At 37.5% G+C, this 14,749-nt stretch overlaps 1 protein-coding gene across 1 annotated transcript in view; it reads left to right on the top strand.

Moving 5' to 3' along the window:
- The first annotated feature begins 467 nt into the window (after window positions 1–467).
- Window positions 468–14,749, top strand: part of SUCLA2 (succinate-CoA ligase ADP-forming subunit beta) — a 29,866-nt gene continuing 15,584 nt past the window's right edge. Inside the window, exon 1 of the mRNA XM_081312662.1 lies at window positions 468–657. Within this exon, the coding sequence (XP_081168788.1) occupies window positions 553–657 (105 nt within the window). The 5' untranslated portion in view covers window positions 468–552. The remainder of the gene's footprint in view (window positions 658–14,749) is intronic.

Here is a 14,749-nt window from a genome sequence, read left to right as displayed (position 1 = left end):
CGTTCACAATTGCATAAATAAAATTAAAGCTCTTTGGATAAAAGGCAGGAAAAAGGAAGTTTTCTTCGGAGCTACTGTACGTTGGGAAAGGTGGGACGCAAAACGAATCGGCAGCAAGTAGAAAGACTCGGCTATGGTGGCTGTCACCGTTGGGAGACTTGAAAGGCCCGGTTAGGGATAGATCCGATAGGGAGAAAATCTGTCTGCGGTCGCTAGGAGTCGAAAACAACTCGAGGCTACATAATGAAATCCCTAAACTACTTTGAAGGAGGGGCGGAGCAACCGGGGCGCCAAAGCACCAACTGAAGCTTTCTCGGGGTATGCATAAAGGCCACGGGGTTCAAGACGTCTTACGCGCCGCCAACGCGTGACGACTGCCTTGGGCGTCTCCGCCGGGGGTTTCCGCTTCCTCCCTGGAACGGGAAGAAGAGTACCGTAAATGCATCAAGAGGCTGGGTTTGCCTTCGGGTCAATTCCTGCCTTTCTGCGCAGGCGCGGGGCGGGCGGGGCTGTTCTCGAGAGCGGCGGGGCTCCGCAGGAAGGAGGTCAATCATGGCCGCTTCCGTGCTCTGTGCGCGGATGGTCACCGCGGCCGTCCGGCAGCTGAGCGGGTGCCAAGGTGGCGGCAGCCACGCGAGTTTGAACGCTGCTGCCAAGGTGAGCGAGCGGGCAGCGGTCCCTGGCAGGGAAGGGAGGGTCAGCTGCAAGAGACACACACTGCCCCGAGGCGCCCCGAAGGGGATCGGGTGCCTCCTTGCCTCGCCTCGCCTCCCCTCCTTGCTTTGCAGCGAAAGAGCACACATGGAGGGCAACTGCGGCTCCGGCCATTCTTCCCAACCTCATCCTCTCCTCTTCGGGTGTCTGGCCGCTATGCTGCCTTATTTCAGCACCTTTCAGGGGGTTGGAAAGAAGAGTTAATACAGATGAAAGCAGAGAGAGCTGCCCGGAATGGTGTTGGGGATCCTGCCTTCAAGGATAGTTCAAACTCTGAATTTCAGTTTGAAGGATAGTGAAGAGAGTTGAGATCACTTGGCTAAAGCAAGGTCACTCAGAAAGATCATGACATGTGTACTCTTTCACTATGCTTGTGGCATCATAAAGGGAAAAGCAAGGTACATTATCAAAGGTTGCGTTTATGTATTTTGGATGCAGGTTTTGCTCTGTTACAAGTGGAACAGCTACAGTAAGGTCTGCATGAGAATTGAAATTCGATCTATTTTTTTAGAAAGAAGAAATAAGACATTGATAACTGCAGCCTCTTCTACACTTGTGGGATACATTCTCGGGTGCTGTTGATTGTCATTGTGTATTAATAGTTGGGGAATGTGTGTGGAACTTTCAGGTATTTTTTTAAGTATACAGCCCTGAGATGAAGTTGGTGCCTCCTTAGAACAATTCATATACTGCAATACTATAACTCACTCCTGTTAATAGATTCTTGCAACCATGTCTTTATTGAACATGCTAAGCTAGTATTCACTGCTTTTGTAGGAAAGGATATGTGAAACCTTAGGATAATCAGCTATCTTAGGGATACATTGAATCACATTTCAGTGAGTGAGATTGGCAATCAGAGTTTAAGGGCTCCTCCCCTATAAAACAAACATGCACGTTGATTGCCATCACTGGAATCTGCTGTTCATAAGTATATAGAACTGAATCTTGCCCCAGTCAAAAGTGATGCAGGCAGTCTTCATGTTGATGTTCAGGAGTCTGGAAAAAGCTGACAAATTCTTGCTAAAGATACTGACCTCCATCGATCAATAATAAGGCATTACTATACAAATGGAGAAAGTGCAACACTTGCTGGATGAATATCCAGCAAGAGCCTCCCAAAACCAACGCATACAGTATTTCATGAGATCACAAACAAGTTAAGTATCAGTATCTAATGTCAGCATTAACAAATCTGTGATAAGGAAAATACTGAACAAGAGTAGGAGCAGGGGCAGCTGTGGCTAAGTGGGGGCTTTGCATCCTTTCCTAGACTGGAGATCTTTGCTCACAATCATTCATACTGCTCATAGCCATAGTCATTCATAGTCACTGCTCTGTAGATTACTGTGACATGCTCTACATGCGATTGCTATTGAATAGCACTCAGAACTGGACAAGTACATATTTCATTATTTACTCATGTCACATCACTGTTGCATGAACTGCATTGGCTTTATTTCCAGATGCAACTCAAGGTGCTGGTTAAAGCAGTGAATGTCATGAGGCCATGTCTTGTAGGTTAGCATATCTCCGAGGAAATTTGCTCATCCCACCAAGTCAACTCCAGCTTCTTTTCCTTAAATGGTGTCATCTGGTAATACCTTGAAGGCATGACTTTTATGAGGCTGCCCCAGTCCTTTAGGTTTAGAACAGCCTTCCCCCTCCCATCCAAGATTAAAAGAGCCACCTCTATTAGCCTTCCCAAGGGTTGTGAAGACCTGACTGTTCACTTGATTAGAGAATGGAATTAGAATGGAATGGAATGGAATAGAATAGAATAGAATAAGGAATAGGAATAGGAATAAAATTAGAATAGGAATAGAAGTAGAATAGGAATAGGAATAGAATAGAACCTTGGAGGTCTTCTAGTCCAGCCCCTTGCTCAAGCAGGAGAACCTATGCCATCTCAGACAAGTGACTGTCTAGCTCTAGCCTCTTCTTAAAAATCTCCAGTGATGGAGCACCCATGATTTCTAAAGGCAAGCTGTTCCACTAGTTAATTGTCCTCACTGTCAGGAAGTTTCTTCTTAATTCCAGGTTGCTTCTCTCTCTGATCAATTTCCAACCATTGTTTCTCATCCTTCCCTCTGGTGCTCTGGTGAACAAAGTGATCCCCCTCTGCCTTGTGGCAGCCCCTCAGATACTGGAATACTGCTATCATGTCTCCCCTATTTCTTCTTTTCTTTAGACTAGCCAAAGCCAAGTTCCGCAGCCGTTCTTAGTATGTTTTGGTCTCCAGGCCTTTGATCATCTTAGTTGCTCTTCTCTGAATTTTTTCCAAACTCTCAATATCTTTTTTGTGATATGGTGACTAAAATTGGCTGCAGTATTTCAGTTGTGATATTACTAGGGCTTGTAAAGCAGTAATAATACCTCGCATAATCTTGATTCTATGCCTCTGTTTATACAACCCAGGATTGTATTAGCGTTTTTGGTTGCTGCTTCACACTGCTGGCTTATAGTTGAGTGATCATCCACTAGGATGGAAGTGACCCCATCAAATGTACAGGTGGTGGAATTTTGTGATCCTGTCATGGGAAGTATGGTTCTTTGGGGATTTTGTGAGTTTATATTACTATTTTGAATTGCTTAGGATTATCATTTATAAGATAGCCATGTAATTTTTAAAATAAATAAATGTAAGTAATTTGAATATGCAAAAAATTTTTAAGATTTCAGTAACAGCATACTACTGTACTATGCAAAATTAGAAGTTACTGTAATTACCAAGTTTAAGAAATAGAATAAATGTTTACAGAACCAAAGCAGCAACTATCATACAAAGACAAAGGCAAGAAAAAGTACAAAGTTTTTTGCAGTCTCTGACGGATCATAGTTTAGATGTACAAATTGAATAAAGTATTACAGCTTCCCCCAACAAATCATTTCCTGCATATAATCAAGTTTCTTCAATTTTCTCTTTGTCCTATCAATATGCTAAGAGTTTTCTTCACGTGTATGTCCTGTACATTGCCTAGGTACATTCTGTGTTGTTTTTTGCCTGATCTATATTAGGCTATTTTTAATGGTTTATCTCCATTTGGCAAAAAATTCTCCTTTTTTGTTATTTCTGAGTTGCAGATTTATATCTGACATTAATGCTGATAATAGGGCAATTTATTCTATGTGCAGCAGTTTGATAGCTTGCAGGGGGAAATTGTTTACAAGTATTTGTTAACCTGTTGGACAAGAACTGAGAAAAAAACAGATTCACATCCAGCCATGGAAGCACAGTGAAAGCTTTGAGGCCAGTCATTGCCACTTAGCTCAGTCCGTCCCACAAGACAGTTGTGGGGCCAATGCAAATGAGAATAATGTTTTGCATCGTATTTGACCTCCAGGAGGAAAGGGAGGATGCAAATTTAGTACATGCATTTATAAATACCCATGAAGAATACCTGAATGATGTTTGCTATCTAAACCTTTAGAAAATGAATGTACATTTAATTGAATTAGGTCTGCTTTTAACTATTCTTAGAGAAATAATGCAAAATAAGTTACTAGCCTAATAAAGCTTTGAGATCACCTTAGGAAGGTTCTATGTTTCTTATATATGAGCACTTAGGATAGATGGCTATGTAGATGAAAGACAACAATGCATCTTTTGAAAGGGAAGGGGTTTTCCAGGAAGAAGAAAGGCAAAAAAAAGTCATACTCAGTGTGTTCTCATTGCTGTCAGCTTGAACAAGAGTGTGACGTTGAAAATTCTTGGGATCTGTCCTAAGCTCTGTTCTGTTCAATTTTTTATAAATTGCCAGGCCAAGAGAATAGATCAGTACATGATTTCAGCTGTCATATTGAAAACTGTCCCATTCATACATGTTTACCTGCTTCCCCTCAACTCCAATTGCTTGCATGTTTTCTACTAAGAAAAATGAAAAAAATTAACTGAAGTCTTTGAAAGGCCTAATTCTCTCTCCCTTTCAGTGGTTCTGCTCAGGGCAGCACATGTGGGACAGAGTCATTGGGAAGAAGGAGCAACAGTGAGACAATTCAATTTCTAATGGGAAACCAGCAACCTTTTACTGTTGAACAGCTAATTATACATTATTGAATGGCTGCACTTTAAAAAGGGTTGGCATTATTGATGCAGGTTGTTGATTTATAATGTAAAGGTTTGTTTATCAGATGTAGAGATGACACCAGACTACTAAGTATGGTTAATAATTTAGAAGACAGATACTAGTTTTAAAGGGATCTTGATTGTAGAAAAGAATATTTGTTTCAAAAAAATGAAAATATGTGAGCCCTATATTTGTAGGGAAAAGCTTAACCAGCTTTTCTCCCTTTGCAACTTGTAGGATATGTTTGCCAAACACACCCAAGTTTAACCATAACTGTTTTTCTCAGTTAACCTATTTTTTTTATTTGTACAACACATGAATTGTAAATTATACCAACTATGGTTACACAATACACTAGGTTAAAATCTGCTTAATTTATGATTCACTATGTTGTGCAAGCACAGCCAAAAGAGGGTGATTATTAAAGTCCTGGCGCCAGACTGGACTCAAATATCCGAAGGAAGCTGGTGGTGATGTCATTGGCTTTACCTTCCCTTATTTTTATTTAATATAAAAAGAGTAATTTTCCACAACCCTACTGATAAAGAGTATTTCTTAAAAAAATTCTGAACCTCCCTCTCTTCCTCATAGGCGATGCAGTATCTTCAAGCAGTTGCTCATTGCTCTAACATTAATTGTTTCAATTTAAAGTTACGACACCACATAGTGGAGTTATATTTTGTACTTCTCATTTTCTGTTAGAGTAGTCCAGGGGTAGGCAACCTCAGCTCTTTTATGACTCATGGACTTCAACTCCCAGAATTCCTGAGTCAGTTGACTCAGGAATTCTGGGAATTGAAGTCCATGAGTCATAAAAGAGCCGAGGTTGCCTATCACTGGAGTAGTCCAATGAAATCACAATCTAAGTATATTCTGTTTTCTTGTATAATTATTTCTGCTTCTTCAAATAGGATAAAGGTTAGTTTTTCACATCTCATATTACATTCTAGACTCTTTGAAGGCTTTAGTAAGGTTAAAATCAACAAAGCATCTACTTGACTATGAAAAATAAACAGAGCATACTATAGAGACAGTTGTATTCATTTTGCATACATACCACATTTTAGTGACTGAATATTCCCATTTTTAGACTTTGAGAGAGTGTACGGTAGCTTTTTTCAGAATGTTCAAATTAACTCAGTAAAACCCAATGGTGTTTAAAAATAAATGTATGATATGTGATATAAATATGGGCATTGAGATTGTGGATAAGGGTTTAACCTGTAGTACAAAGCAGGCTGCTAATTCTTTAGATACTGGAAAGCCACTTGTTCCCAAAGTATCTACTGAGGATGAGGTAGGATGGAGGAGAGCTGAAGCAGGGATAGCTGAAATGGCACAAAAATAAGCAGATGCTGCAGGCTAGTGTGGAGAAAAGCAAAGTTTTACATTTAGGCAGGAAAAAAAAATCAAAGGTTTAAGTACAGATTAAGTGGGACCTGGCTCAAATAGAGCAACTGTGAGAGGGACCTTGGAGTCCTAGTGGACGATGAGCCAGCAATGTGCAAAAAAAAAGCTAATACAATCCTGGGTTGTATAAACAGAAGCATAGAATTAAGATCACACAAAGTATTAGTACCACTTCATAAAACACTAATAAGACCACACCTGGAATACTGAAACTAATTTTGGTCAACATGCTACAAAAAAGATGTTGAGACCCTGGAAAAAGTTCAGAGAAGAGCAAAGAAAATGATCAAAGGCCTGGAGACCAAAATATATGAAGAACGGCTGCAGGACTTGGATTTGGCTAGTCCAAAGAAAAGAAGAAACGGGTGACATGATGGCAGTATTTCCAGTATTTGAGGGACTGCCACAAAGCACCAAAGAGCAAGACACGAAACAATGGTTGGAAACTGACCAAAGAGAGAAGCAACCTGGAATTAAGAAACTTCCTAACAGTGAGGACAATTAACCAGTGGGGTCTTCTGCTCGAGCAGGGGGCTGGACTAGAAGACCTCCAAAGTCTATTCTATTCTATTCTATTCTATTCTATTCTATTCTATTCTATTCTATTCTATTCTATTCTATTCTATTCTATTCTATTCTATTCTATAGTATACTTTTATGCATATCCAAGATTTTGACTTTGCTGGTTATGTTGGGTTATCAGTTCTTTTGACCTGAGAATATGGACAAGAAACTTGTGTTAGAACACCTCAACTCAACTCCTGCACATCATGGCTGAGTTAATGAAGTTTGACAGGATTAGCTGAATGAGTTGAAAGGGAGGTAACTTCATTCTTGAAGAATGAAAAGCTAAATGTAAGTGATGCATAAATTAAAAAAAATAGCTCTGGTTTCTTTGGATCTTAATAGTAATTAATTTGTTAATATCTCCTTTCAGGTGAAGAGAACTTAGAAGGTGGTAACTACATAACTGCAGATGCTCTTTGAAGATGCAGATTATCTGATTCTGTTTTGATCTGGTTTCAAGTGATGGTTGTGAAAGCTAATGGATAAGCTATTTAGGAAGAGAGGTATAAGGAATGCAACCTAGTTGATTCTTCTGGACCTCTCTGGTTTTTGATTCTGTTAACCATAATATTCCAGACCAGGTTTTGCGTTGGAAATTGGGTTGTTATTTTTTTACAATGGACTCCTATTACTATTTATGGAGGTGTGTTCATAAGGGGACCATTTGGGTGGCTATACCTTGGTCATGTGAAAATCAACTTTTTATGGATTACTATTACAAATGCTGTTTGAAATCTTTATGCAGCTTTAGGGAGCAATCAGAAGAAATGGAGTGACATTAAAAATATTCTAAATATCTCCTATTTTGTTTTTTAATACTATTCTATTCTATTCTATTCTATTCTATTCTATTCTATTCTATTCTATTCTATTCTATTCTATTCTATTCTATTCTATTATTCTATAGTATACTTTTATGCATATCCAAGATTTTGACTTTGCTGGTTATGTTGGGTTATCAGTTCTTTTGACCTGAGAATATGGACAAGAAACTTGTGTTAGAACACCTCAACTCAACTCCTGCACATCATGGCTGAGTTAATGAAGTTTGACAGGATTAGCTGAATGAGTTGAAAGGGAGGTAACAAAATCCCACCAGGCTCAAGGTTGACTCAGCCTTCCATCCTTCCGAGGTAGGTAAAATGAGGACCCAGATTGTTGGGAGCAATAAGCTGACTTTGTAATAATGCTGCTTGGGGGGGGTGAAAACTCTAATAAGCAGGCATATACATAGAATGAAGGCTATTGCTTAGCACATTGATTTGTGCTTTAAATTGTAAGCCACCCTGAGTCTTCGGAGAAGGGCGGGATATAAATGGGATTTTTTTTTAAAAAAAAAGACCAAATGGGAGATCCGCTCCAGGTTTTCCAGCCAGCCCGCCCAGTTCCTGAGTCAAATGTGTCCTTAGAGCTAAGCAGCTGCTCTGGCTGCGGCATTCCCCACCTGCCTTTCAAGTTGGGATAGACTACAGCTGCTCTTCAACTTTAGAAGGAAAGACGCCCAGACCCCAGCCTGTAAAAAATCACAGACTGCAGCTTCTATTCCAATTGGTCCCGCTTTCCCTGCTCAGACTAAATGGGAGATCCGCTCCAGGTTTTCCAGCCAGCCCTGTCCCTAAAGTTTCAGCACCCAGTGTATAAGACGACCCCTGACTTTTGAGAAGATTTTCATGGGTTAAAAAGTCGTCTTATACGCTGGAAAATACGGTAACAATGATGGAATTAACAGAAGCAATTAAAAAAACAAAAGAATGGCAGAACACCAGGACCAGATGGGCTACCAGCGGAACTATATAGAACATTGCAGGAACTGTTAGGCAATGTAATGCTGGAACTCTATAATGAACTCCTCTCTGAAGCTAAGATACCAGATTCATGGTCGGAAGCACCTATTACCCTGATACCAAAGGAAGAAACAGAAATACAGAAAATAAAGAACTATAGACCGATTTCCTTACTGAATGTGGACTATAAAATATTCGCATCAATCATGGCCGAAAGACTGAAAAAGTTCCTAAACAAATTTATATATATGGATCAAAATGGGTTCCTGCCCAAAAGACAGATTAGAGACAATATGCAAATTATATTAAACACATTAGAATATTATGAAACATCCCGAAAAACAGATGGCATTGATGTTTTTGGATGCACAGAAACCACTCGACAATGTGAATTGGCAATTCATGATAAGACAACTACAGATTATGGATTTTGGGGAGAAATTTATAGATATAGTTAAAGCAATTTACAATAAGCAAATAGCCAAAATAATGATAAATGGAGATATGACTGAAAAGATTAACATTATGAAGGGAACAAGGCAGGGATGTCCTTTATCCCCATTATTGTTTGTATTGACACTAGAGATACTAACTGGAACTATAAGACAGAATAAGGATATAAAAGGTATGAAAGTTAAGAGAGAAGAATATAAGCTACAAGCATTCGCAGATGATTTAGTATTTAACTTGGAGGAGCCACTAGAGATAGGATCTGTATTAATAGAACAAATAGAAAAATATGGTGAGGTAGCAGGTTTGAAGATTAACAAAGATAAAACAAAAATGTTAGTGAAAAATATTGCTGAAAAACAAAAAAAAAAGAATTGATGGGAAAGTTAGAGATACAGATTGTAAAGAAGGTAAAATATCTGGGGTTTCACCTGACAGCAAGATGTACAGCAATTAAAGAAGATAACTATTACAAATTGAAAAGACAAATCGAAGTAGATTTGGATAAATGGAAAAAGGTACAACTATCATTAATGGGCAGGATTGCAATAATCAAAATGAATATATTACCACGATTATTGTTTTTGTTTTCAACAATACCAGTAAGATTGGAAAAGAAATATTTTGAGGGGCTAAATAAAATAATTTTGAAATATATTTGGCAGGGGAAAAAGGCAAGGATTAATTTAAAAATGTTACAGGATGCAAGACTCAGAGGTGGGTTTAGCTTACCTAATTGGGAATTATATTACCAGGCTGCAGTAATGAGAGAATGGATTTTACTGAGGAATACTAGATTATTGATATTAGAGGGACATGATTTACAGTTCGGATGGCATTTGTTTATATGGTATGGGAAAAATAGAATACACAGCTATTTCCAGAGACATTATATCAGGAATTCTTTATTGATGGTTTGGGAGAAAATAAAGAGGAAACATTACTTGAGGATTCCAGATTCGCTCTCAACGATGGAAGCGATAATACACCCCAATATGTTTAACATGGGAAACATTATAAGATATAAAGACCTACTAACAGATACGGGGAAGCTGAAAACCAAACAACAATTAGAGGAACAAGGAATAAAGATGGATTGGTACATGAGAACGCAAATACAATCTAGATATGAAAAAGATGCTAAAATAGATGGTTTTAATTTGGGGAGAACAGAGTTAGATGAAATACGGGAACTGAAGAAAAATGGATTAAAAATGTATAGCTACTTAATATATAGGGAATTAGAGGAGGAGCAAGTTAAGGAGTCAATGATAAAATGGTCAAGAAATTTTGGATATATGATTGAATTAGATAGATGGCAGCAATTATGGGAAAGAAACTATAAACTGACAATGGCGACAGTGTATAAAGAAAATATGTACAAGATGTTCTACAGATGGCATATGTCTCCAGAAAGACTAGCTAAAATGTTTAAGGACAGATCTATGAAATGTTGGAAATGCCATCAAATACCAGGCTCTTTCTATCATATGTGGTGGACCTGTGCAGAAGCTAAAACCTATTGGAACATAATCAAATCATGGATAGAAAAGATGATACAACAACATATAGAATTAAGACCAGAAATATTCCTGTTGGGTATTTTACCAGAGAAATACAGCAAAGAGAACACATATTTGATTATTCATATAACCACTGCAGCTAGGATTGTGTTTGCACAAAACTGGAAGCCATTGAAAGCTCCTCCAGAAGAAGAGGTGATCAGGAAAATAATGGAATGTGCAGAAATGAATAGATTAACAATGATAATTAAAGATAAGACAGAGTCAGATTATTATGAAATTTGGGGGAAATTTTATGAGTGGGTGAAAAAGAGAATATGCTTAAAAGACAGCTAACACTAATTTAGATCAAAATGGATTTTTACCAAAGAGACAAATAAGAGTTATAATGGACATATTGGAATATTATGAAATGCATCCAGGGAAACAATTGGCACTAGTATTCTTAGATGCTCAAAAAGCGTTTGATAATGTTTCCTGGCAATTTATGACTCAACTACTAAAAACAATGGACTTTGGACAAAACTTTATAAATATGATTGAAACGATATACTATAAACAAATAGTAAAAGAGATTGTAAATGGAGACTATACAGAGAACTTCGAGATAAGAAAAGATACAAGACAAGGATGTCCACTATCTCCATTGTTATTTATTCTAACCTTGGAAGTTTTAAATATAAATATTAGGCAAGATGCAGATATTAAAGGACTAGAAATAAAAGGTGAAACTTATAAACTGTAAGAATTTGCAGATGACTTGGTATTTATCTTAGAGGAAACTTTAGAGTTGATTCCTAAATTATTAGAAAAGATAGAACAATATGGAGAGATAGCAGGACTGAAAATAAAAAGGAAAAAAACCTAAAGTGATAGTTAAAAATATTACAGATAAACAAAAAAATGTCAGAAAAAATAGGACTACAAATAGTTAAAAAGGTTAAATACTTGGGAATATATTTAACAGCAAGATGTTCTACAATAAAAGAAGATAACTATTGTCTGAATCCATTTATATCACATTCATAAATGTATGTTTAAAACATTATTCCCCCCCCCCCCCGGATTCTGCCATCTCCCGAGGAAGGAGGAGCGGATGTCGATTCAGCCTGCCTTAGGTTATTTCAAAGACCAAGGGAACCCTTTTGAACTGGGGGAACAAAGGGGAGGGTTAGGGAAGAAGGCATCTGGCCTGTGTCTCCATTTGAATCTGTAAAGGAAGAAGGCAATAACCGTAAAGATCCGAAGTTCCCTTTTTCCCACGAAAGGGATGACACGAAGTAAATGATGGGGGGCTGACCAAATGGGGTTGAGGGAATGGGGGTTGAACCGGGAAAGTTTCAATCTGTAAAACAATACCAGGTCCTGTCTTGTATTTCCACAACCAAACATGTCCTAGTAAAAATTCCTTTTGGACTACAACTGACTCCAAGAGTTTTTGTTTTCCTAAGATGTGGATTGGGGTGGGTCCTGACAACTATATTAAATTACTGAACCAAGAAAGACTGGATCTGGAAAAATGGATGAATTTGCAATTGCCAATGTTAGGAAGAATTGCTATGGTGAAAATGAATATATTACCAAAAATATTGTTTCTATTTCAAATGATACCCATAAAATTAGATTTTTTTTTTGAAGATTTAAATTCACGAATTTTGAAATTTATTTGGCAAGGAAAGAAAGCTAGAATTAAATTGAAAATGCTACAAGAAGCCAAGGAAAATGGAGGTTTTGGCTTGCCAGAGTGGGTTTTATACTATCAAGCATCTGTACTAATATGGGTAAAAGAATGGATAACTCTTAGAAATAAAAGGTTGTTATATTGGGAGGGACATGATTTACAACTTGGTTGGCACACTTTCTTATGGTGTGGGAAAAACAAAGTTCATAAGTATTTTCAAAACCACTATATAAGAAATGCATTACAACTAACATGGGAAAAAATAAAATATAAAATATACTTGAAAATTCCAGGCTGGCTTTCAACAATGGAAACATTTGTACATCCAAATTTAGTTAATTTTGAGAAAATATGGATATACAGATATATTCTAAATTCTGAAAGGAATTTAAAATCTAAACAAGAGATGAAAAATCAGGGTATGGATCTATCATGGTGGGCATACTTACAAATGCAAGTTAGATATGATAAAGATGTTAAACTACGGATTTTATAAAGAGCAGACCTTGTTTGATCAGACATTATTAACCTCTGATGAAAAAATACTTAAAAAATTTATAACTTTTTATTGAGTTTGAAAGTGGAAAAAAACATTAAAGAAACAATGATAACATGGGCAAGAAATTTTGGATATAACATAGATTTAGAAAAATGGCAAAACCTGTGGGAAAGAAATTATAAATTGACAATGTCAACTTCTTATAAAGAAAACCTGTATAAAATGTTTTATAGATGGCACTTGCCACCAGAAAGATTAGCAAAAATGTTTTAAAAAAAGATAGATGTTGGAAATGCAAACATAAGTCAGGTACTTATTATCATGTATGGTGGACATGTTTTAAAGCAAAGAGGGACTGGGGAAAAATACATACTTGGCTAGAAAAGATGTTGGGAAAGCATGTAGATTTTAAACCTGAACTTTTTTACTAGGTATAATGCCAGAAAAGATTGATAAACAAAGTATATACTTGATTGTACATGTGATAACAGCAGCAAGAATCATATTCGCACAATATTGGAAAAATGAAAAAATACCACCACAGGAAGAAATAATTTAAAAAATACTGGAATGTGCGGAAATGGACAGACTTACTATGAGGTTGAAAGAAAAAGAAGAAACAGAATACTTTCAAACTTGGGACTTATTTTATCAATGGCTTGAGAAAAGAATAAAGGATTAGGAATTAAATTTGTATTATTGAATGATAAACTCAGAGAACACGTTTGTTCAGTAAATACTATTGAATTGTATGACAAAATAAAAAGTTTACCAAAAAAATATTACATTTGTTCTGAAGCAGCTGTCATTTTGCTACCAAGACAGATTAAGCATACTTACTCTGACAGACAAAACCTCCTACAGAATCAGGCTATTGGGTATAATACTTGCACCAAGACTTGATACCCCTTATCAACTAATCTTAGTATTATGCCATGTTGAGGGTGCAGCATACACTAGGAATTCATTTGCAGAGTTTATATCAAGAATTCCCTCCATTATGGCATTTGCTCTGCTTAGTTAAGCCTAGGCATTTGAGATTTATGTGTGTGTGTCTTTATCCTGACCTTTGTTTATATGCAGTTGCCGGGTGTTTTTGTTTGGATAGAATTGGGAGAGGAATTGCTTCAAATCAGTTTTGTCTCCTAGCAACTACCTGGACAACCTGTAGTTTTCTTGGCAAGATTTTAGAAGTGGTTTGTCCTTGCCTTCTTCCTAGAGCTGAGAGAGAAGGGATGGCCCAAAGTCACCCAGTTAGCTTGTCCTCAAGTGGGACTAGAACATTCAGTCTCCTGGTTTCTTGTCCTGATGCCTTAACCATTACACCAAACTGACTCTTTTTGAACAATATTATTATAAAATAGACAAATTTAAGAAAGGGTAGTGTTTGGGTTAAATACTCATTTTTATATGTGGTTGTATTGAAGTGCTTATATTTTAATTGAAACGAATCCCTGCTTTTGAGTTGTTTAAAAAAAACAATAAAAGAAAATTGCTACACAGGTTATACCGGGATGATGATATAAGACTATATTTGGGTGTGATGGTGGTTATAATGTGGGGAATAATGTGTTCTCCATTTATGTTCCCCATGATGTGGGGAAACAATACATCTCTAATCTGCTAAACAATTTGTTTCCTGACTGGCTTCTAACTTCCCATTATCTGCTGAATATGTTTCCCTTTCCCCTTTCTTTTATCATCTAGAGAGCATCATTAGGAGCTGTTACACGTACTGAAGGGGTGGCATTAGCTGCTTCTATTTCTGCAGAAGACCATGGGGGAAGATTGTTACAAATCCCCTTCACTTGTAACCTTCCTTGCTGGCTTCCCAAAATGTGGACATGTCACCACGTTGGGGGGAGGGGGGAGAGGGACAGAACAATGTTTTACAGTGGCCAGAAGTGCATGGAGGTAAGGGGAAATTCTTTGGCAGGCTGCCAGAATAGAATTGAAATCCCAAACATTTCAGCTCCACTCCTGCAGCTTCAAGAAGGATTTCCCCTCCGTGCATGGAGGGGAGCGGAAATCTTTTAATGGGCTGCAAGAATATT

Source organism: Vipera berus, assembly GCF_964194415.1.
Source record: "Vipera berus genome assembly, chromosome: 1".
Classification (NCBI taxonomy): domain Eukaryota; kingdom Metazoa; phylum Chordata; class Lepidosauria; order Squamata; family Viperidae; genus Vipera; species Vipera berus.
The sequence above is the reverse complement of the archived record's forward strand: the minus strand, read 5'-3'. Positions and strand labels throughout refer to the sequence as shown.